The sequence below is a fragment of the Microcaecilia unicolor genome, chromosome 12 (assembly GCF_901765095.1).
Source record: "Microcaecilia unicolor chromosome 12, aMicUni1.1, whole genome shotgun sequence".
Classification (NCBI taxonomy): Eukaryota; Metazoa; Chordata; class Amphibia; order Gymnophiona; family Siphonopidae; genus Microcaecilia; species Microcaecilia unicolor.
In genome coordinates, this window is record NC_044042.1 from 107,745,170 (window position 1) to 107,769,006 (window position 23,837).

At 46.2% G+C, this 23,837-nt stretch overlaps 1 protein-coding gene across 1 annotated transcript in view; it reads left to right on the forward strand.

Moving 5' to 3' along the window:
• The window catches only part of ETV4 (ETS variant transcription factor 4), a 125,114-nt gene that overhangs the window by 95,523 nt on the left and 5,754 nt on the right, over nucleotides 1–23,837 (forward strand). Inside the window, exons 9-11 of the mRNA XM_030220966.1 lie at nucleotides 2,544–2,609; nucleotides 7,637–7,705; nucleotides 12,635–12,807. Coding sequence (XP_030076826.1) covers nucleotides 2,544–2,609; nucleotides 7,637–7,705; nucleotides 12,635–12,807 — 308 coding nt within the window. The remainder of the gene's footprint in view (nucleotides 1–2,543; nucleotides 2,610–7,636; nucleotides 7,706–12,634; nucleotides 12,808–23,837) is intronic.

Here is a 23,837-nt window from a genome sequence, read left to right on the forward strand (position 1 = left end):
GCACAGACCGTACAAGTCTGTCCAGCACTATCCCCGCCTCCCAACCACCAGACCCACTGGCCACCACCGGCTCTGGCACAGACCGTACAAGTCTGTCCAGCACTATCCCCGCCTCCCAACCACCAGCCCCGCCTCCTGATCTTGACTAAGCTCCTGAGGATCCATTCCTTCTGCACAGGATTCCTTTATGCTTATCCCACGCATGTTTGAATTCCGTTACCGTTTTCATTTCCACCACCTCCCGCGGGAGGGCATTCCAAGCATCCACTACTCTCTCCGTGAAAAAATACTTCCTAACGTTTTTCTTGAGTCTGCCCCCCTTCAATCTCATTTCATGTCCTCTCGTTCTACCACCTTCCCATCTCCGGAAAAGGTTCGTTTGCGGATTAATACCTTTCAAATATTTGAGGGACAGCTGCTTGGAAGACCTGTGTGGAGGAGGTTGCAGTAGTCTAACTGGGATGTGACAAGAAAGTGGGTAAGGGTTTTGGTAGTGAGTTGAGAAAAAAAAATGATAAATTTGGAAATATTGCAAAAACACGCCATCAGGTTTTCTACAGTATTCAGGACGTGCAGAGGAGAGAGACTAATCAAACATGACCCCAAGATTGTAGGCTGTGGAGATAGGGGTAATGATGGTATTAACAACAGAGACAGTAAAATGTGGAAAGGGTAAGTGGATTTGGGAGGAAATGTAAGAAGTTCAGTCTTTGCCACTCAACATTTATGCCAAATAAACAAGTCCAGGTCTGAGATTAGTGTAGAGAGCTTCCTTTCAGTTCAAAGAGATTCACCTCCCATCCATTTATGTCTCAGGAGGTATTTAAATGTGTATATCGTATCTATACTTTGCTGCCTTTCTTCCAAAAAATACATATTGAGATCTTCTGTCCCCGTACTCTTTTTATGATGAAGACCACTGACCATTGTAGTAGCCGCCCTCTGGACCAACTGCATCCTGTTTATATCTTTTTGAAGGTGTGGTCTCCAGAATTGTACACAATATTCTAAATGAGTTCTCACCAGAGTCTTATACAGGGGCATTACCACCTCCTTTTTCCTACTTGCCATTCCTTTCCCTGTGCACCCAAGCATCCTTCTAGCTTTCCCTGTGCCTCTTTTTTAAGGATTTATAACACACTTGAGTCATGTTGCATCCTGCTGTCCAAAAGTACATCTACTATAATAAAATGCACCCTCAACGTTCTGAGGACACTGACGTCACTGCAGGCACTCACACACCGGTTCGTAACTTCATGGTGGTGAAGCCACAACACTCACCATGTCTGCATGCCCCGCCCTCGCGGCATACGTGATGACGTCGAGGGCGGAACACGAAAACAAGGCAAATCAACGCATGGGGGGAGTTTCCCTACTCCTCCCCTTCCAACAAATCCCAGCCGCAAATGACGACGTACCCATCACCCCGGCCCCTTTCAAGGTACCGGCCCTCCCCCGGTACCACACTCATCACCTTCCCTCCCCCCCTGTCACCTCCCATCCCCTTGTACCTGTTCGCTTGGGCAGGAACGAAGGAACCCCCGCTTTCCTGCCCGGAGCGCTGCTGCTAGCTGCTCGGCTGCATCGTGTCTGAGTCCGGCTCTCGGCGAATCAAAATGGCCGCCGAGAGTTGAAGCTGCCTCGCGAGACTTCAACTCTCGGCAGCCATTTTGAAACGTCGAGAGCCGGACTCCCACACGATGCAGCAAGGAAGCTAGTAGCACCGCTACGGGCAGGAAAGAGGGGGCTCTTTCTTTCCTGCCCCGACCGAACAGGTACCTCTAGACCACCAGGGAGACAAGCATAAGGGGAGGGGAAGGGAGTCCGGTGCCGGCTAGGGCCCGTTTCATCAGCGGCAGAAACGGGCCTTTTTTACTAGTAAGAATATAAGAGTAACTGTACTAGGTCAGACCAATGGTCCATATAGCCCAGTATCCTGTTTTCTAAACAGTGGCCAAGCCAGGTCACAAGTACCTGGCAGAAACCCAAATTGTGGCAACACTCCATACTACAAATCCCAGGGCAAGTAGTTGCTCCCCATGTCTGTCTCAATAGCAGACTATGGACTTTTCCTCCAGTCCATAGTAACTTTGTATTCAGTAAGTCTAATCTCATTTTGCTTATTTATTTTATATATACTGCTTGCAAGCCTTAAAGCTATTGAGAGAGTGTACATTCAGGTGGTGCCCTCACAATCCGACTTTTTATCTGAGGTAGTGGAGGGTTAAGTGACTTGCCCAAGGCCCCAAGGAGCTGCGTGCTGTGTGGTCTTGCCCATCTGCTGTATGGAGGGACTATCGCCTTTCTGTATCTTTTGTCTTTTAATAGTGAATATTCTGCTTACTGGTTCCGTGACAGTGACACTTTGTGCTTGGAATAACAATGATGATGAAAAGTTGAGACAGGTAGTACTCGGAGTCTAGGCAGGTCCTTCAGCTGGTCCAAGCTCTTGCCATTGTGGGATGAACCACACCTGTGTCGGATAAGCTCACACTGCCTCTTTTTTTTCTTTTTTTTTAACTCGTGCTTTTGTTCCTTTGCAGATGTGCCTGGTTGTCCTTCAGTGTACATGAATATAGAAGGGTACCCAAACCATGCAGGAGCTGAAGGTAGGCTGTTTTCCTAACTAACTAACACCCCCCCCCCCCCCCCCCCCCCCCCCCCCCACACACACTCAATTAAAAGTGCAGCTTTAAAGTTTTCTTCAGCTAACTGGGGCCTTTGATGTGCTACAGTTTTGCTATGACTTTACAATAAGCAGGGCTGACTCTTAGCTGCTTGCCTGGGAAATCCCCTGTTGTGTGTGATTTTAGCAGTTAACAAAATGTGTTCCTGGCTCATGGCAGATGGACTAAGAAGTTTAATTCTCTTGTAACGGTGGCCTGCAGAAAAATGGATTGTTGAGGCTCTTTGGAATTGATGCACCTGAGGAACGGACTAATGAAATTTGAGTTGAAAAAGGCATCTGATTTAGTGTATTCCCCCCACACCCTCAGGTTTTCTCTCAGCCTCTTACCCAGAATGTCTTCCTTTTCTTTTAAAAGGTGTCAGCTTCTCCCTTTGGATTTACCTCACTTCCCAAGTGTCTTCCCTCCTACCAGAGGTCCTCCCCACTTGCTTTCCTTTTACCTTCTTTTCCCCTCCATCACTGGTAGTGAGCAACCCCAGGCTGGGCCTTCTCTGACAGCTGTTTTCTGCAGAGGCTCGGCCAGGGCCTGCCTACCTTTGGCCCAACTTGCCTGCCCATGGCCACAACTCTTCCTGGGCCAGCAGGTACCAGGCTCCCTGAGAGGAGGCTAGTGATACCAGTCAGGCTGGAGACCATAACGAATTTTATTGTTGCAAACGTATAACCTGGCTAACAATCTAATTTAGCAAGGCAGATCACAATCTCAACACGGAATCACTAAAAACTATGACCATACAAAACTCAAAACATACGCTACCCAAAAAATATAAGCAAACATTATCATGAACTGAGATCATCTGGGAAGGGGGGGATGGAGGGGAAGGGACTATTAGGTCACATCCTGAATAGTAACAACAGAACTAATTAAAAGAACAATCAGACCTCGTATGCTAAAAGCTTCTTGAAACAAACAAAAAGTCTGCTGCTGCTTCCTGAATGAAGACTAATTTAACGATCAAAGAGATTTGGGAAGAGAATCTATAAAACAGGTCTAGCCACAGAGAAATCAGAAGCCCCCAGTGGCCAGTAAACCTCTACTGTGATGGTGGGGACAGTTAATAAACTCCTTCCCACAGAAAGCAATGAATATGCCAGCTTATATCATGGCCACATAAAGTGAAGAAACGCTCAGTCCCTACGTGCATGGGCAAGAGAGAGTTCAAGGAGTAGGGTAGATAAGCTCTTCCAAAAAACCGAGGGAGACGTTAGTCCACAAAGGTGATCTTCATTGAAACAACTGGAAGTTCCAAGCGTGTTCAGACTTTGGATCGACTTTATTCATTTAAAGCTGTACGAGATCTTGGAAACAATACCTACCTTTGTACACCGAACATCACAAGACTCCTGAAGCAGGCGTTTTGACGCCAAAACACAGGAGCTGTGTCAAGTCGTTTGAGTTGTTTCAACTAGCGGTAGCCTCAGTTTTTTGTCCTTCAAATATGTCGGCTGCCGACACCGGTTCAGTTCAGGCTGCGCAGTCCGATTTTTAAACGGCAACCAATGAAGTTTCACCAGATCAGAGGTCATACAGTCCTCTTTTTTTTTTTTTTTTTTTTTTTTTTTATACTCAGAAGCAACTGAGCAATGGAACTCTGAACAACCTCCAGTACCCTCGAAAAATGTTTTAGAGAAACCCAGTTAAACAGCGTTTACATCACTCTACAGCTAAGCATCAATGCCTTTAAAAATAAATAAAAATCCTTTGGATTTTAAACATAGTTAATGCATATAAAAAGCAGAACTTAAAAGTAGCCATAACTACCTCTTTACGTGAGCAGAGTTGATTTTACCCCCCAAATTATGGATCGCTGAGGAGATGGGCATCGACATCTCTTCCACAGGAAGATTGCTGAGCTCAGCAAAGGCGAACGAGTCACCCAAAGAATCTCTGTTTTGGTCAGATCGAGAACCAGATAGTTGTGAGATGACGATTTAACTGACAACGGAATCAGAACATGAATTGTAAGGGAACCTCGATTGTGCTGCATATCAAAAAAGCAATAACTGAATGTCGTAGACCTGCAGCTTGAAAGTATAGCTTTTGAGGTTCAACCAAAACGCAAGAGGCTTTAATTAAACATTTTAAACAAGTATATGCTACCACATAGACCACAGTATATGACCCTGTGGTACCCTGAGCAGAGAGAATTCCAAACAGATCCAAGTCCATTCTTATAGGAGTGAACGGAACCAAGTTGGAACTGGACCACCTCTATCTGCTGTCTGTAAACAATGCAGTAGAGCTTGTACAACTTGTGGTGTAAATGTTACTGTGACACTTTTTTTTTAATATATTACATCGAAGCAGATCTGACACAGACACTGGCGAAGCCACATCCTGACATCTGCTAATCTTCAAAGGGTTTTCAATAATTTGATTGTGGATTTCCTTGTAGTTATCAATCAAGACCTTCTTTTTTTTTTTTTTTTTTAAACAATGGGCATCCCACTGCCTGTTTCACCCTCGGAGGCATTTACAGTCCTAACCAATTTGATGATAAAGCCTCCTTAAGTTAACCAAGAAGGACTGAGGTCCAGAATACAACCTCCTGCCTTCAAGTGACCCAACAAGAAACAATGGGCCTAGTACTCGGAGCTTTTAACCAGCCAAGAACAGCTCCTGGCCAGTTAAATAGTGCTTAGCCAGCTATCTCTGCTGAATATTGGCACATAGTGGCTAACCGGCTATACCACAAACATTCAAGCAATGGCCGAATAAGTTCAGCGGGCAAATTGGACCACATAAATAGCAGCCCTATCTTTGCCCGCTATTAACTTAACCAGCCAGTGCTGAATATTCACATAGACTGTTCAGGTAGAGCTGGCCAAAAAACCCCAATATTCAATGCTAGTCACCAGAAACAGCCCGGCATTGAATATCTGGGGTCAGCGTCGCCGGCAGCTAGCTAGTGGTGGGGTATCTTCTGGTGACGCACCGCAAAATGTAACCCACTGCCTGAGTGGACATTGTTACATTATAGAGTCCCTGAGACAGACCCCTTATGGATGTTTGTTTATTGAGACTTGATACAGCAAGGTCAGTGCGATTTACAATAACAAAATTAAAAGCAATTGAAAATGGGGGAGGGGGGCTTTTTCTTTCTTCTAGAATGAGTGATGTGCGGATGCATGTTGGAGAGGAGCTGGAGGTTGTTCGATGAGGTTTTGGTATGTGTGCATGATGGGTGGAAGTGTATGCCTGGGGGAGGGGTTCTTCTTATAAAAAGGTCATTGCAGAGTTATTCTTTGTTCCAAGTTGAGTGGTGAGGGCATTCCTCGTCTCTGTGCCTGTACAAGTTCTTGTTCGTGTACTATGTTGATTGGAAAATTAAAAGAAAAGGTAATAGGAAAGAGCACTACATTCATTCTAGAAGGGTAACTAAAACAGTGACTATATAAACACAAAAAAAATTAAAAGTAAATAAAAATTAAGAATACGGATACAAGCCCTCTAGGCTGGTTACAGGACACACTCTACAGCATTTAGGACCCAAAAGCCAATTGGAAAATATAGAGTTTTCAATTTTGAATTTAAAATTGATCAAAGATGATTCATTCCGAATCTCGGGAGGGAGATCATTCCATAATCTTGGTGACAAAAAGAAGGCGGCAGATCTCGTAGACTTCAAGTAAACATGTCCAAGTGACAGCAGAGTAAGATGATTGGCGTCTAAAGATTGAAGATTACAAGAAGTGGTATATGGGATAACAACGTTTGACAGATAAGATGGTTCTCCGGCATAAAGAACTTTGAGTTAAGAGAAGCCTATTCAGTAACTCCTAAATAACTCAACGATCTTTTAGTTCCAGCATAAAAGCTTTGTTACATCTTTCTGTGGACGTCTCCTCTGCTTCCACCTCCAGGTTATGATCAAGCTGACATTCCCATCTAACATTTGGCATGGTAGGCCAGATGTGACCAATGTGTCATAGTTTGGGGGCACCGGTAGTATTTTCCATATGGAAAAGTCCATAGTCCGCTATTAAAATAGACATAGTGGAAGCCACTACTTGTCCCGGGATTGGTAGCATGGAATCTTGTTACTCTTTAGGATTCCAGAATCTTCCTATTCTTTGGGGTTCTACATGGAATGTTGCTACTATTTGGGATTCTGGAATGTTGCTATTCCTGGCTGCTATTAAGTTCTTAATTTTGTTTTGTTTTGAAGCTGGAGTTGGAGTCGGTACATTTTTACTGGCTCAGACTCCAACTCCACAGCCCTGGTTAAGCTCTTAACTCGTGCATGCATTTCCCTTTTAGCACGCGGTAACCTGCGCAATAGCGATTTTCAAGGATCTCCTCTGGGAGGAGGCAGGGGCAACATTATCCTGCTAGCGAGACGCTAAGTGATCCTGCTTGAAATCCCATTACCTGGGCTAATGATTACATTAGTGCATGAACGGTATTAAAAAATACCCTTAAAAATAGCAGCATTGGATTTGCAGTTAACACAGACTAAAATCCGTGATAACTCCAAATCTTAATGCCCTTTAGTAAAAGGGCCCTAATTTTTTTGTACCTGAGTCATAGTAGATGATGGCAAAGAAAGACCCGCACGGTCCATCCAGTTTGCCCAATAAGATAAACTCGTATGTGCTACTTTGTGTATACCTGACCTTGATTTGTATCTGTCATTTTCAGGGCACAGACCGTAGAAGTCTGCCCGGCACTAGCCCCGCCTCCCACCACCGGCTCTGCCACCCAATCTCCGCTAAGCTTCTGAGGATCCATTCCTTCCGAACAGGGATCCTCAGAAGCTTAGCGGAGATTGAGTGGCAGAGGCGGGGCTAGTGCTTGCCCAAGGTCAGAAGGAGCAGCAGTGGGATTTGAACCAGAGAAGGAAAAGAGAAGCACACAGATCCTAAAGGCCTGTAATCCCAGAGTCAGGCTGGGTGGGCCAAGTAATCTTATCTGCTGATGTCTGGTGTTCTCTTTTTCTCTCGCAGGATGTAGCTATGAGAAACAGATGAGGGTTTACGCCGATGACGCCTGTGTTGTGCCAGAGAAATACGAAGGTCAGGAAGAGAGAACGTGGACTCCACAAACCACTTTTTCATTCTCACCTAGTAAAATATAAGATTATTTTGTGCTGAATTGTGGGGTGGTGACTTCACTGCATGAACGGGAAAGGTGATGTACTTTGTCAGTGAGAGTATTCAGTTACTATTAAGGGAAGCCCCTGGGACTTGGGTTCGAATCATGCTCTCGTCAAGCTGAAGTGCCCTTTCAAAGAAGCAAAAATTATTATCTTGGAAAAATTAGGATGGGAAGGAACCTCGAGAGGTTATGTCAGTGATTCACAAACTTTTTAGTATGGCAGAACCCTTACAATATTTTTCCATACACTTGAGTGCAGTATCCCCCCCCAGGCTTGCCATAGGGAGCAGGAACAATCCCCAGTCATTTTGTCAGCAGAACCAGAATGGTTAGTAGTGACTGGGGATTGCTCCTGCCTCATAGTGACCAGATGATACAGCTTGTACTGAACGCTAAACACTGATGCAAAATAAAATATTGTATTTCACTTTCTTGTGGAACCCCTGAAGAGAGTTCAAAGAACAGTTTGGGAATTACTGGGTTATCTAATCAAACCCTCTGTTTATCTGCTTTTTTTTGTTTTGTTTTTTAAATAAAAGAGAAACACTTGACCATAGTTGTTAACTTTCAAATTTGTACAAACTTCTCACTCAGGCAGCTATTGATCATAACCAAAGCTGGCCCTGGCCTCTACTTTCAAGCACGGTGCTGTTCTGCAGGGCCAGATCAGTTCTGGCTTATTTTATTTGGCTGAAGAAAGCCATCCATTGCCTTAACGGAGAAAGATCAGGATGGTCTCAACCATTGGGCCCATCCTTTTTTCGCTCGGGCCCACCCAGTGGTGGCACCCCACATCAATATCTCTCCTCTGTGGTGTCCCAGTATGTGCCCACCCGTCGCTGAACCCCGTCCATCCTGCGCCTGCTGGCTGGATGCCACTCTAGCTTTCATCATTTCCTGTCTGACGGGAGCCGGCCAATGGAAGCCTGCAGGGCCGGCACAGGCAGCAATAATTTCACTGCAGGTGCTGGGGACGTCTGTAAGGTACACCAGGGAGGGACGGGAATCAGCAATGGGCGGGCAGATGCTGGGATGCCACAGAGGAGGAGAGATGTTGATGTGGGGTAGGTGAAAAAAATCTTTTTTTTTTTTTAATCTCCGGGGGGGGAGGGGGGGAGGTTGTGGAGTGCCATGCAGTGGAAGGGCCCATCTAAGTTAGTTCTGGGCCCATCCAAAATACTGGGTCTGGCTACGCCACTGGTCTCAGCCTGCCCAGATGACAAGGAGCCAGTGAGTCATAAATTTAACAAGGCATGCCAGACTTTGCTCAGGTTTCTGCAGTTAATAACTCTCATCCCTAGTGTGTTCCTGGGCTGCTGTGGCAAAAATTGTAACTTTTCAGCTTTCTACTTTCAAATACAGATTAGCAAATGAACTACAAATAGTGGACATCTTGATAGATTCACAATACAGAAAAGAGAAAAGATTATTAACTAATGTAACAAATTCTGGAATGAATTGGTGAAGAACTGATTTTTTAGCAGTTTTTGGAATTGTAAGTTGTTAGATCATTCCTTTGTATTACATTTCATCCTATCTCTATTAGTGTGTAATCTTAACTGTTAAGCCCATGACTAATGGAAGCTGACACTTTCCCGACATAACCATGCAGATTACTTGGTTTTGGCTCAGTCTACGTTAAGCCTCGGTGCAACCTCCTACTCACATCAGAGCTAGGGACAGGACAGAAATGACCCGTCTCCACGGCATAAATGCACAGGAGGCAGGTATCTTTCAACTGAAAGAAAGTTCTGGAACAAGAAGGCATAAAATGAAGTTAGACTTGGAAGTAATCTGAGGAAAATACTACTTTATGGAAAGGATGGTGGATATATGGAACAGCCTCCTGGTGGAGGTGGTAAAGATGAGGAATATATCTGAATTCAAGAAATCGTGGGACATACGTGGTATCTTTTAGGGGGAGGAAGAGATAGCAGATGGTATGGATGGGCAGACTGGATGGTCTGTATGGCTTTTATCAGTCATCATTTTCCATGTTTTGTTCTTGACACCTCCCTTAAAGAAGCAGTACTGGGCGTTTTGACCTTGTGGAGTCACTCACTTAGCCATCTTGTTAGGAATCTCGAGAAGCACAGATGTACTTGGTTTTTTGAAAGGGAGTCATTGTAGGATGTTTTGTGATGCTCAGCGAGCACCAACCGAAAGACCTGTTCGGAGGAAAGATCTAAGCTATGATCTGAGGCAGATGTGTGTGGGGGTTGATTATTGCTTCCTCAGAGCTTCAACTGGGGCTTGGAATTATTTACATGACCTATGCACATTAGGAAAAAAAATGAATGATGTCTTACAGAACAACTAGAAGATCTAATGAGCAGCCTTCTAGCCTGATGCCAGGAGTTCTATGAATAGAGCAACTAGCCTTAACTCCTTACTCAATTCTCCCTATTTTAAGCATGAAAATAGTTGTTCTGCAGCTGTTTGTAGGCCAGTCCATGAAGGCAACTGTAGACTCTCTGCCTAAGCCATCAAAGAAAGTCTGGTTTCCAAGACATTCACAATGAGTAGAACGGGATCCATATATGTTTGGTCTAAGGCAGTCGTTAATTTGCATGGTCTGGTTATCATGAAACCCAGACTCCTAGATTCCTTCCCTTTCCACTAAAGGAAGATGAGTTTCACAGTCAACCCTTGTAGCTGTTGGGGAAGGGGAAGAAACCTAGCTGACACCACTGAGCAGCCTGAGGTGCTAAATTTAGTGGTTCGGTACACATTCCAGTGGCATAACCGGAAGTCCCCCTCATTAACCATACCTTTACTGGTGGGGATGCCCAAGCCCTGCCAGCCAAAATCCCTAATGCATCCAGAGCAGCGCTCAAGTCGGAGGCATGCCAGCACTCCCATGTGTGCTCAGTTCAGTGTCAGTCGCCTAACTGACCATGTGCAAGAGTTCCGGCTTTGTTAGCTGATGTGCACTGGCTGACTTAGGCACTATTCTAGCTGCAAGGGGGACTTGTGCAGGAGGAGACCTCTTCAGCTGGCAGGTCTTGGACATCCCCGCCAGATATTATTTGTTATTTTTATTAGATTTTGCTCACACCTTTTCAGTAGTAGCTCAAGGTGAGTTACATTCAGGTACATTGGTCATTTCTCTGTCCCTGGAGGCTCACAATCTAAGTTTGTACGTGAGGAAATGGAGGGTTAAGTGACTTTCCCATGATCACAAGGAGCAGCAGAGGGGATTTGAACAGGCCACCTCTGGATGTCAAGACCGGTGCTCTAACCAGTAGGCTACTCCTCCACTCACCCATTAAAGCGGAGGGTGCTGGAGCCCAAAGTGGGGGGTGGGAAGGCAGACTCCCACTGGCTTATGCAACTGACATATTCTATATACTTCTGCATACTCGGTAGAAAGAGATACTGGTTATGTTGCATAGGCTGCTTCAGTAGAAGAAAACTGAAGGCCCACGAAACCCCATTGAATATTTGTGGAGCGCTGTGAGCTGTCGGAGTTCAACACTAGTTCTTTTTCAGCATTGTAATTGCAAGATGTGGGCAAGTAGGGCAACCACCCTGGTTGTCGTGCAAGGATGGGGAGGCACATTGCCTTTACAAATTAGTCTTGACAGTCTGTGAGCACAAGCCCAAAAGGTAGGGAAGAGGTGGAAGGGATTTTGGATTTAGCTCGTGCCTTTTTCAGGAATAGCTCAGAATGAGGATACAGTGGGTATTTTCCTATCCTCATGACGGCTTACAATGCTCTCAGGTATACCGGTAGGGCATTCCATCTTTGTGGAATGCCCTACCGGTATACCTGAGAGCATTTGAAGACACTCAACCATTCGAGGTTACTAAAAACGCATCTGTTGGTGATTGCCTTTCCAACCACATGAGGGCCTGTCTAGTTAACTTCGTTCCTAGTTTTGTGTTTCTTTTCAACCGCACCCGGCACCCATTTTACTGATCATGTCTCCTCGCCACATAATTACAACTACAACCCGTCGAAGACTTTAGACTGTGTATATGACAGGCGACTGCCCTCTCCATATTATTGTAACTGCCACCCAGTTAAAACCATGTTTGTGATGACTGTTGAAGACTATGTATGTGACATCTATGTAAATTTGTATGTGAATATTGTTACTCACCTTGGATAAAAGCGAGATATAAATGTATTAAATAAATATATGAGGCAATGAGGTTAAATTACTACTACTACTACTACTACTTAACATTTCTAGACTGCTACTAGGGTTACGCAGCGCTGTACAAATGAACAAAGGACGGTCCCTGCTCAAAGGAGCTTACAATATAAATGACGAAATGTCAAGTTGGGGCAGTCTAGATTTCCTGAGTAGAGGTGTAGTGGTTAGGTGCCGAAGGCGACATTGAAGAGGTGGGCTTTGCGCAATGATTTGAAGATGGGTAGGGAGGTTAAATGACATGCCCAAGATCACAAGAAGTGCAGTGGGATTTGAACCTGACTTCCCTTGTTATCATTCTGCTCCTTTAACTATTAGGCTACTTCTCCATTGGTGGGGGGGGGGGGGGGGGGGGGGGAGCTACCTTGCCTAGGATGCTGTTATACTGGAGCTCTGAAAATTAATACCATACCATAAAAACTAGCTACGTAATTTACACTTGTTGGCATTTTTGTGGTGTTTTTTAAGAATGCGCTTGTGCAGAGATGTAGGTGTGGTTGATGTGTCATCGTAGCATAACTGTCATTCTTTGAGAGAATGTGCTGGGACTTTCTAATGATGTTCACCTTTCTACTTTCAGATAGATTCAAAAAGAAAGTTTGTCAATGCTGAAGGGGAGGGGGGTAGTGGCTGAAAGGAGGCAAAAAAAAAAAAACCCTAACTTTTTTGCTCTTTTGATAAATATAGCAGGGGACATCAAGCAGGAAATTGGTGCATATCGAGAGGGCCCACCATATCAGCGACGGGGTTCTCTCCAACTTTGGCAGTTCCTGGTGGCTCTGTTGGATGATCCTACCAATTCTCATTTCATTGCCTGGACGGGCAGAGGAATGGAGTTTAAGCTCATCGAACCAGAAGAAGTAAGATTCATACTTACGTTTGAAAGTGAAACCCTTGTAGGTGTGGGGTGCAGGTGGGGCTCATGGGCCTAAGAGATGTCTGTACATGGCATTTGTCCATACAGGTGGACCTAGTGCACCAAACAAGACATTGACTACTTGAGGTTTTTCAATGTGATGCCAGGGAGACACCAGAGATAGGAAAAATTGAGTTTTCTGATATTTTTCAAAACACAAACATTGTCAGGTGTTCTGGATGGAACCCAAAGTATTTTTGACCTTTCAAATTTAAGAATTAAAAATAACGGTGAGGCTTCCATCCAGTACAAGCTTCTCAGTTCCCATCCCAGTATGTTCCGGTATGGGGTACTTTTTACTGCACTGATGAAAGGTACTGCTGAGGAGCGATGGAAAGGAAAGTTTGATGGATATATTTGTTCATAGCATGCCGCTTCTTCTGCTCTCTCGTAATCATAAGTAACATAGTAACATAGTAGATGACGGCAGAAAAAGACCTGCACGGTCCATCTAGTCTGCCCACGATAAACTCGTATGTGTATACCTTACCTTGATTTGTACCTGTCTTTTTCAGGGCACAGACCGTATAAGTCTGTCCAGCAACCACCAGTCCCGCCTCCCATCACTGGCTCCGGCACAGACCCCTTATAAGTCTGCCCTCCCCCATCCTAGCCTCTCAACCACCAACCCCTCTTCCCCCACCATAAGCACTGCCATAATGAGACAAGACCAAGGGTCCATCAAGCCCAGCATCCTGTCTCTGACAGTGGCCAATCCAGGCTTCAAGAACCCGGCAACCCCCCCCCCCCCCCAAAAAAAAAAATGTAATAATGTTCAATGGACTTTCCCCTCAGGAATCTGTCCAAACCCCCTTTAAATTCCGTAAGGCCAGTAATCGGTTGTCTCTTGAGTCAGTAATGTCCTTTACAGAATAACTGGACAGACAAATGACACTGGACAATGCACTAGAGTGTCCTTAGGGATGGGGTCTAGAAAGTCAAGACTGGCTAGAAGTCACTTCCCCATTTCTTTCCTTCAGGTGCCTCTTCTTACCACAATTTCCTTGTTGGCGACCATGAGCCATCTTATGATCATCTTCAGCATTTGGGAGGATTGTCATCCTCTGGACCAGTGGTTCTTGACTCTGTCCTCAGGGTCCACCCAACCAGTCAGGTTTTCAGGATTTCCACAATCAGTATGCACTGCCTCCTTGGTATGCAAACCTAGATCATGCATATTCATTGTGGATATCCGAGAAACCTGATTGGGGGAGTTTGCTGAGGAATGGGTTGAGAACTTACTGCACTAGACAACCAGCCTGTACATCTGAGAGTTTGAGTGGCTTCAGATCATGGAAATGCAACACAGTGACATGTCGGCACCAAACGTTTGTGTGTGGCGTAGAATAGTTTATGTGCTTTATTTTAAGGAGTGTCAAAACTTATCTCTGAAGTCTCACCGCTATAAAACTAAAGCCCAGCAATCCAACTGCTGTTAAGACACCAGCATCCTATTTTCCAGTGATTCCCCAATGTCATATTTATTTATTTGGATTTTATGCTCACCTTTTCAGTAGTAACTCAAGGTGAGTTCCATTCAAGTACACTGGGCATTTTCCTATCCAATCTGAGTTGGTACCTGGCAATGGAGGATTAAGAGACTTGCCCAAGCTCACAAGGAGCAGCAGTGGGATTTGAACCGGCCACCTTTTGAACCACTAGGCCACTCTTCCACTTAACTTGCCCAGTTGATTGACAAGTTATTGCACATCATCTAGTACTCTTCATCTTTGGGTAGCATGACCACCATGGTTAGGCTGATAAGCTTAAAAGTTGGATGCGCATCACAGGGAGGGATTCACAGTCTGTAGCCCCTGGCTAGTGGCTGGGTTAGATGGGAGGGAAGAAGTTTAAAAACAAACAAGCCTTCCCACCGCTGGCCAGGTAACTGGGAACTACTACTACTATTTAGCATTTCTATAGCGCTACAAGGCGTACGCAGCGCTGCACAAACATAGAAGACAGTCCCTGCTCAAAGAGCTTACAATCTAATAGACAAAAAATAAAGTAATCAAATCAATTATTGTGTACAGGAAGGAGGAGGGTAGGTGGAGGCAGGTGGTTACAAGTGGTTACGAGTCAAAAGCAATGTTAAAGAGGTGGGCTTTCAGTCTAGATTTAAAGGTGGCCAAGGAAGGGGCAAGACATAGGGGCTCAGGAAGTTTATTCCAGGCGTAGGGTGCAGCGAGACAGAAGGCGCGAAGTCTGGAGTTGGCAGTAGTGGAGAAGGGAACAGATAAGAAGGATTTATCCATGGAGCGGAGTGCACGGGAAGGGGTGTAGGGAAGGACGAGTGTGGAGAGATACTGGGGAGCAGCAGAGTGAGTACATTTATAGGTTAGTAGAAGAAGTTTGAACAGGATGCGAAAACGGATAGGGAGCCAGTGAAGGGTCTTGAGGAGAGGGGTAGTATGAGTAAAGCGACCCTGGTGGAAGACGAGACGGGCAGCAGAGTTTTGAACCGACTGGAGAGGGGAGAGGTGACTAAGTGGGAGACCAGCAAGAAGCAGATTGCAGTAGTCTAAACGAGAGGTGACAAGGGTGTGGATGAGGAACTAAGCCTCATGGTGCTGTGGAGGAAATGGATTCCCCAGAAGCTCACATGCAGCTGTTTTTCTTGACGAATTTGATAAGAACAGGACGGCCAAGATGAAAAGTGTCCCTGTTGTGCGGCGGTTCATCTTTCCTTGTCCGTGTTAAGCTGAGATGATTGGTACGGCTTGCTCTGATTGCTTGCCGCACTGACATTCATTCGGTAGCAAGCCAGAGATTGAATAGGAAGGTTGTACAGCACAGCCTCATCTATCCTTGCCACACGAGCACAAGGGGTTTGTTTGGTTTTTTTGTTACATTTGTACCCCGCGCTTTGCCACTCATGGCAGGCTCAATGCGGTGGGCAATGGAGGGTTAAGTGACTTGCCCAGAGTCACAAGGAGCTGCCTGTGCCGGGAATCGAACTCAGTTCCTCAGTTCCCCAGGACCAAAGTCCAGCACTAGGCCACTCCTCCACTCCTACTTCTACATGTAGTAAAAGTGACGATACCTCTGTATTAAAGGAGAAAGAGTTTGGCTTAGTGGCTCAAGTGAAATGTGTGAAAGGTCCAAAGTTTGATCCCACCATCAGGATATTGGCTGCTGGAGTGGCTGGGAATACTGTAGAGGCAGCATTCACAGCCCTATGGAAAGGATGTCCTGATAGTTGGTTAAGGGCGACATCTAGTGGCTGTCCTTGGGAACCATAATTCAGAGGGTCCAGAAAGAGCCACAATGCACAGCATCCCCATTTCTCCCCTCCCCCTGCAGCCTAGGATGCTTGCTACATTACTAAACTAGATATGCTGGGGGGGGGGGGGGATGTAGGTGTGACAATTTCAGGTCTGCATCGATGCTTGCAAAAGCTACAGGTCTGGAAAGCAGCTTGGGAACACGAATTTAGGATGCAATTTGAGGTCATTTGATGTTCGTACTGTTAGTACTCTCCCAGCTGTAGCCCATGGGGCAGACCTGAGAGAGTAATACCATTACAGGATTATTCACAGGGCTTACTAGTCACAAACACGAGCACATAAAGCAAAACTTGTTAACTCGCCGTTTTTGTGTAAAATATGGAACAGTGGTTCCCAAACCTGGTCCTGGAGGCATCTCAGCCAGTCAGGTTTTCAGGATATCCACAAATAAATATTCATGAGAGATTTGCATGCCCTACCTCCACTGCATGCAAATCTCTCACAAATATTCATTGTGGATATCCTGAAAACCTGACTGGCTGGGAAGCCTCCAGGGCCAGGTTTGGGAACCACTGATGTAGAAGAACAGACAGTACTTGGGCTTGTCCTTTTTATACAAATATCTTAGATTTTGGAGTCTGGACTTCTGTGGCATTAATAAGTGATGATTTGACTAATGCAGAGTTCAGAAAGAGAGAAAACCAAAAATTACTTCGGAAAAAATGTGTGCTCCAGAGGTGGCTGCAGCCTGATACCCCTTCATCTTGGCAGTGGAGAATCGGTCTCATATGCTTATGTTCTGGAAAGCTAAACTAGCACATTGTACTTTTAAATTCCAGTGGCATTTCTGTGTCTTATCCACAAGGAAGGTGAGCCCTTAGGTCCTGTAAGGCCCCGAAGGACCTCAAAGGACAGCTGTGCAACCCCAAGTCTTCACCCGCGGCGACCGCCGTTCACCAAGGGTTGAGCCCCCAGCTGCAGGCGGTCAACTGGACTTCAGGAACCGCGGGGTTGACGGACTGACCTGGACTAGAACCAGGAGAGAAGTGGGCATGTGGAATAGAGAAGTCCACAACTGGCAGCAGATCGGGGCAGGCAGCTAACAGAGTAGTCAGAGTCAGGCAAGAGGTCTAGGCAGGCGGCTAGTAGAGTAATCAAAGTCAGGCAAGAGGTCAAGGCAGGCAGCTAGGCAGAATAAACCAGGAAACAGTCCAAAAGTCCAAAAACAGCAACACTAGGAAATCAAGGAACACAGGAACCACAGAGACTGGCCTCGGGTAAAAGAACCTGAAGCAACCTCTTACCTCAGGCTCATTCCTTAAATACTGTTCGGCAGTCAGCCGCCCAGCCCCCGTAGACATAGCCGGCCAATCAGAACTTGGTTATCGACAGAACCCTTCTGATTGGCTCTGACCGACCTCCCAGGCGGATCTATCGTACTGGCCTTCCAGTCTAACTCCTCTGAGGCGGAGCTTGGGATTCCCGCGCCCAAGAATGAAGGAGACGCCGGCCATCGCACCTCGGCGCCATTTCTCTTACTGGCGCAGACACAGCCCTCGTAGCCGGTGATCGAGATTCCGGCAGCCGCGATCGCCGGCCTCGGGCCCGGACTGGGCGGCCATCACCACGGCGAGCCCCGGCTTCCCTTCGCGGCCTCAAGAAGGCCGGCCTTCGTCGTGGTGGACGCCGGCTCCTGCTTCCCGCGGAGGAGCAGCCGGAGGGAGCGAGGGATGTGACATTCTGTTGGTCTGGTCCCCTTGTATTTAAATGTTGCCCACCAGAATTCGTAGCTTGATTGTGAAATAAGCTAAATTTATGAAGCTACTTGGTTTGGTAAGATTTTTCTCTTGGTATTTGTTGGCCCTGGCTGGGTTATCAGTCCCCTGGACTATAGGGATTAATGGATTATGGTAAAGGGGGAGGGAGGGTGGGGGAGGGGATGAGATGGAGTTGAGTAATAAATGTGTGGAACAGCTTTTTTGTATATTTTCACTTTAACATATTAAGATCCATATTAGATTGTTTTGCTATTGTAAAAATTGTATTCCCTATCAATTTTGTCTGTTCTTGTTGTTTACTGATGATAAAAAAGATTTTACATAAATTGGGGGGGGGGGGGGGGGGGGAGCAGAAATCCCCAGATGTGAATTGAAGTCTCATCGTACCAGACTCCAGCCACTGAGTTGAAGGCCCAAAGGAACAGGGAATCGACTCCTCCCTCTCCTCTGTGCATATCCAACAGATAGCCAAGACCTGTCGCTTCCTTCTCTATAACATCAGCAAAATTTGCCCTTTCCTGTCTGAGCACACCACCCGAACTCTCGTCCACTCTCTCATTACCTCTCACCTTGACTACTGCAACCTACTCCTCCCTGGCCTCCCACTTAGCCATCTATCCCCCCTTCAATCCGTTCAGAACTCTGCTGCCCGTCTTATCTTCCGCCTAGACCGATATACTCATATCACCCCTCTCCTCAAGTCACTTCACTGGCTTCTGATCAGGTACCGCATACAGTTCAAGCTTCTCCTACTAACCTACAAATGCACTCGATTTGCAGCCCCTCATTACCTCTCTACCCTCATCTCCCCTTACGTTCCTACCCGAAACCTCCACTCACAGGACAAATCCCTCCTCTCAGCACCCTTCTCCACCACCGCCAACTCCAGGCTCCGCCCTTTCTGCCTCGCCTCACCCTATGCTTGGAATAAACTCCCTGAGCCCATACGCCAAGCCCCCTCCCTGCCCATCTTCAAATCCTTCCTGAAAGCCCACTTCTTCAATGTCGCCTTTGGCACCTAACCTTTTACCTCTACTCAGGAAATGACTACCCAGCTTGACATTTCGTCCTTTAGATTGTAAGCTCCTTTGAGCAGTGACTGTCCTTCTTTATTAAACTGTACAGCGCTGCGTAACCCTAGTAGCGCTTTAGAAATGTTAAGTAGTAGTAGTAGGTATTAAAATACACACGGGCTATTGCCCAGCTTGTGTAGCTCCGATACCCCCAACCAGGTATTACCCAAAAGTGTGTCCTCGGTGTTCACTCTGTGGGTCACAAGAGTGCATTTGATCCTTTCAGTTAATCGGAGGACAGACCATCAGAGTTCCTGCTTCACATATTCATAATCTTCAAGAACTGGAATCCTGTTGGAAACCCAGATTATCCCCCTCCCAAATTCATCTCCAGTCCTCTTTGCATACCCTCTCACTTTTGGGCTTTCTTCCTTTTCCTCTCCAGCAGAATCTACGTTCTCGGCCCATCCAGTCTGCCCAAACCCGTTTCTTCAGTTGGGCTTTCTGCAAACTAAAACTTGGATCCCCACATTCTAAGTCGTACTTGTCTGTTTTTAGTCCTTCTGGGCCACAAACAGGCCAAATGTTCAGGATAACCCTAATGAATATGCATAAGAGGTGCACATCTGTCTTCTACATATTCATTAGAGTTATCCCGAAAACCTGGCTTGTTTGTCTTGGCCAAGCCTAGACCCAGGGGCATGTTTTCTGTATCTGAAATCAGTGAATACCTGTCGAGGACTCAAAACCTTGGTCCTACTAGCCCGGGTTTCGACGCTTGTGCCCCATTATCTTTTCAAACTTAAGTCATAATTGCCCAATTTCACCACCAGTGTAGCCCTTTGCTTTGAACAAGCCTTTCCAAATGAGTCTTCTTCAATACGAGGCAGGGGCTTTACACTGTCCTAAGCCGGAGATAGATTCATTAAAACAACCATGAAGTCCGTTGTACTTCCCAGTTCCAAGAGGAGCATTAAACTCCGTTAATTGCTGGGAAATGCATCTGGAACATCCATTAATGTCAGCCCATGATTTATGGGTGTAGTTAGCCTGGTTCTAACTCAAAAGATTGGCACCAGCTTGAGCAGATGGAGCACAGATTGGATGTTCTGCCACTCAAGTAAAGTCATGTAATAAACTTGTGCGTTAATAGCTCATTTTTCTACTTTGGGTGTGGTAAGTTTCCCTGTTTGTAATTGAGTTCTGAGGGTGTTGAGAGAGTGTGTCTGGATGGGGGGGAGTGTTTGTCAACAAGACGTGGCCTTTGTTCAGAAGGTAGAGGTGAATGCTGGTATTTGTGACTATTTACAGACAGGTGAAGAGACGGGACGTTAAGAGGTTGATCTGTGTGCCTCTTGATTTGTGATCTGTGGAAAATAGGGATGTTCTGGATTCATCCGGAGACGTTCTTCTCAGCTGTAAGAAGTCTATGGTCTTTATGGTTTAGTTTATAATGTATTGGATGATATGGCAGCCAAGCTGGGTTATACTAAACTGTTATTCTCCATCCCACCTCCAGTCACTTCTGTAAAATGAGGTTGTGCCTTCACATGAGTTTATTCCTCATTCTGTCGAAAACAAAGCCTGACATTATTTGTCCATAAGTACATAAGTAATGCCACACTTGGAAAAGACCAAGGGTCCATCGAGCCCAGCATCCTATCCACGACAGCGGCCAATCCAGGCCAAGGGCACCTGGCAAGCTTCCCAAACGTACAAACATTCTATACATGTTATTCCCGGAACTGTGGATTTTTCCCAAGTCCATTTAGTAGCGGTTTATGGACTTGTCCTTTAGGAAACCGTCCAACCCCTTTTTAAACTCTGCCAAGCTAACCGCCTTCACTACATTCTCCGGCAACAAATTCCAGAGTTTAATTACGCGTTGGGTGAAGAAACTTTCTCCGATTTGTTTTAAATTTACTACACTGTAGCTAGTCCGTCTGCCAGTTGGCCATCCTGTGCCTTGTTGAATGAGAGTGGGCTGGCATGTTAATTTTTCCACTTTCCTAAATTGGTTTCATGTACTGTAAAGACCAAATTCAGTGCTTGGTGCATGTCACAAATGCATTTTCATGTGTTACTGGTAATATGACAGAAAATACAGAAGAGCAAAACAAAACTTAGAGATAATAACACTAAGGGGTAAAACGATGATGCTGTATTGGTCTAGAAGATTTATTGGTCCAATACAGCATCATTGTTTTATGAAAATTTTATGGAGAAGGTTTGGCAAATACTTCGCATGCAAAACAGTTCATAAATACAAAAATAGATTTTTAACATAGATCCTGATAAAATCATACAATCTGTGTTGGGATCAGCAGGGTATAAGGTACCTGCTGAAGCTCTTGGGCTCCCCTCCCCACCCCCCTCCCAAGCTGTGGTGAAAAATGGGACATTTAATCCTATACGTGAAACCCTCCCCCTACAGCAGATAACCTTGCCTGTTGCAGCTCAACCAGTGCTATTTTTAATTTTGGCACAAGGACACGAGCAGCTGGGCATCACTCCTGCCCTAGGGATGATGCTTAACCCAATGCTTGGGATGCACCTGGCTTGTTTATTGTGGGTGTGCGAAAAGATAGACTGGTTGAGTGTGTCCCAAGGTGTTGATTGAGATCCAGTGAATTAGGATGTGGGAGGCTGGGCAGAAAGGTTTTAGATTTTGTTCTTTAGGTGGAGAGGGGTAGGTTTTGATACTGAGCTAAGTGGGGGGAGGGGATCTCCAGCTGACCATATTCAAATACAGTCATGTTCAAAGCAGTGGCGTAGGAAAGGGGGGGCGGTGGGGCGGTCCGCCCTGGGTGCACGCACTGGGGGGGGGGGTGTCGGCTCAGTGGTTCCCTGCTCTTTCTGCCCTGGAACAGGTTACTTCCTGTTCCGGGGCAGGGAAGCAGCAGAGCCGACGCAGCTCCCAGTGATATGCACTGGGGGCGGATCGGCCCTCCCGCCTGCCCCCCGCTGAAAGGTAGGGTGCGTTTCGGGGGGGGGCGCTCCGGAGGGGGGGGGGGCGCCTTGCCCTGCACTGGGGGGGGGGGGTGCGCAGCGGCGACCCGCCCCGGGTGTCAGGCACCCTAGCTACGGCACATACATTCTTATAGACCAGTAGTTCTCAAACCTGGTCCTGGAGGCACCCTAGCCAGTCAGGTTTTCAGGATATCCACAATTAATATTCAGAAGAGAGATTTGCATGAAGTGGAGGCAGTGCATCTCTCAAGCGTATTCATTGTGGATATCCTGAAAACCTGACTGACTGGGGTGCCTCCAGGATCAGGTTTGGGAATCAGTGTTATTCTTTTCTTATATTTATTTGTAAAAGAGGCCCGTTTCTGGGCGAAATGAAACGGGGGCTAGCAAGGGGATTGGAGAGAAACGTTTCGAGTGTGCGCACCCACTGCAGCCCCTTTCAACCCCTACGGAGGTCGTCAGTACCGCTGCTCCCCCCTGTTCGCACGGCGACGCACGTAACATACCAGGGCAAACAGGATCCGCACGTTTCGTTCCGTGGCGTTTTGGAAGGTCGTGTCGGGCGCCATTTGTGTATCGCCAGCGCACTGGGAGGCGATTGTCAGGCAGGGCCAGGGGTTGCGTTCCTGTTGTTCATGTGGAAATGGCTGTGGGCGCGACGTCACGGATCGAGCGAAATGGCTCCGCCCCGGACGTCACGACGTTTGACGCGAGGGTGTGACAGACAGACAGGGTGAGTGGAGAGGCTTCACCACCATGAATCCACGAACCCTTCACGGAAGTTGCAGGATCTTGGGGCCTCAATGGAAAGTTCAGGTAGCGAATTATGTCCGGAAGGGGCGTGGCTGAGGGCGGGTGTATGAGTGACAGTGAGTGGTGCTGACAGGGTGCAACAGTACAGGGCTTCAGTGTTTCCCTGCCACACTGTGAGCTTCAGAATTGGAGGTGAGAATTATTAATATAGATATGTGTGTTTCTTGACTAGCTCATAAGCTCATGGAGCCTGGACTGTCTCTTGTGCATCTGTGTGGCATAGCGTAATGCGTACTAGTGCTTTAAAAGTGATGAATAAGTAAGATCTGCTAGGGGAGAAGAGTTTTGACAGGTGTCTGTCTACCCCTCTGGATCATGAGCTGGGGGGGGGGGGGGGGGGGGATAATGTCCGTGAAGTAACTGTGGCTGGTAAGGTTCTTGTGTTTGACTGTTCACCACTGTATGCTGGTGCATGTTCACTTATTTAATACACTTATTAATCATCTCTCATAAAACAAATATTGAAAGTGACATGTCTAAAACTGTTGACAAACTTACATGAACATTTTCATTAAAATAACAATGAAATGCAAACCGACTATGGAGCTAAAAGCAGTTGTCAGCTGTAACCTGTTCTGAGAAGCCCCAGTGTATCCGTCCAGACTGGCAGGGCTACCTTGGCTCCTTCGGATTAGTGTTCGAGTAAAAGGCCTGCTTGCATGTCTCAACGTATCTAACATCCGAAACCACAGGTAATGCCAGTAATTTGTCCTATGTAAATCATAACGTCCTTCCTGGAGCGAAAGGGCTCTGCTTTTATTTTTTTTTTCCCCTCAAATAACTTAGTGATTCATCTAGCAGAGAGCTGAAAGTCACTAACGAAAGCTTAAATGAAATTCTCTGAGGAATTGGAACTGAAGTAAAGCGTCCAGCGCTGGTGAAACTCGATCTGATCATTTCAGCTTGTTCAAATACACTCAGCTGTGCATTGAGTATTCTGGAGCTTGCATAGCAAAAACCTTTGGGGCCGAATGGATAAGGCATTATGATAATATATTCTGCTTTCTGATAATGTGTCAGTGTGGCCAGTTCTTATTCTAATACATACAGAAGAAGCATTTATACATTAACTAGTAAAAGAAGCCCGTTTCAGAGCAAATGAAACGGGCACTAACAAGGTTTTCTTCGCCAACAACCCCCCTCCCTCCCTGGCCAACCCCTTCGTTGTTCTGG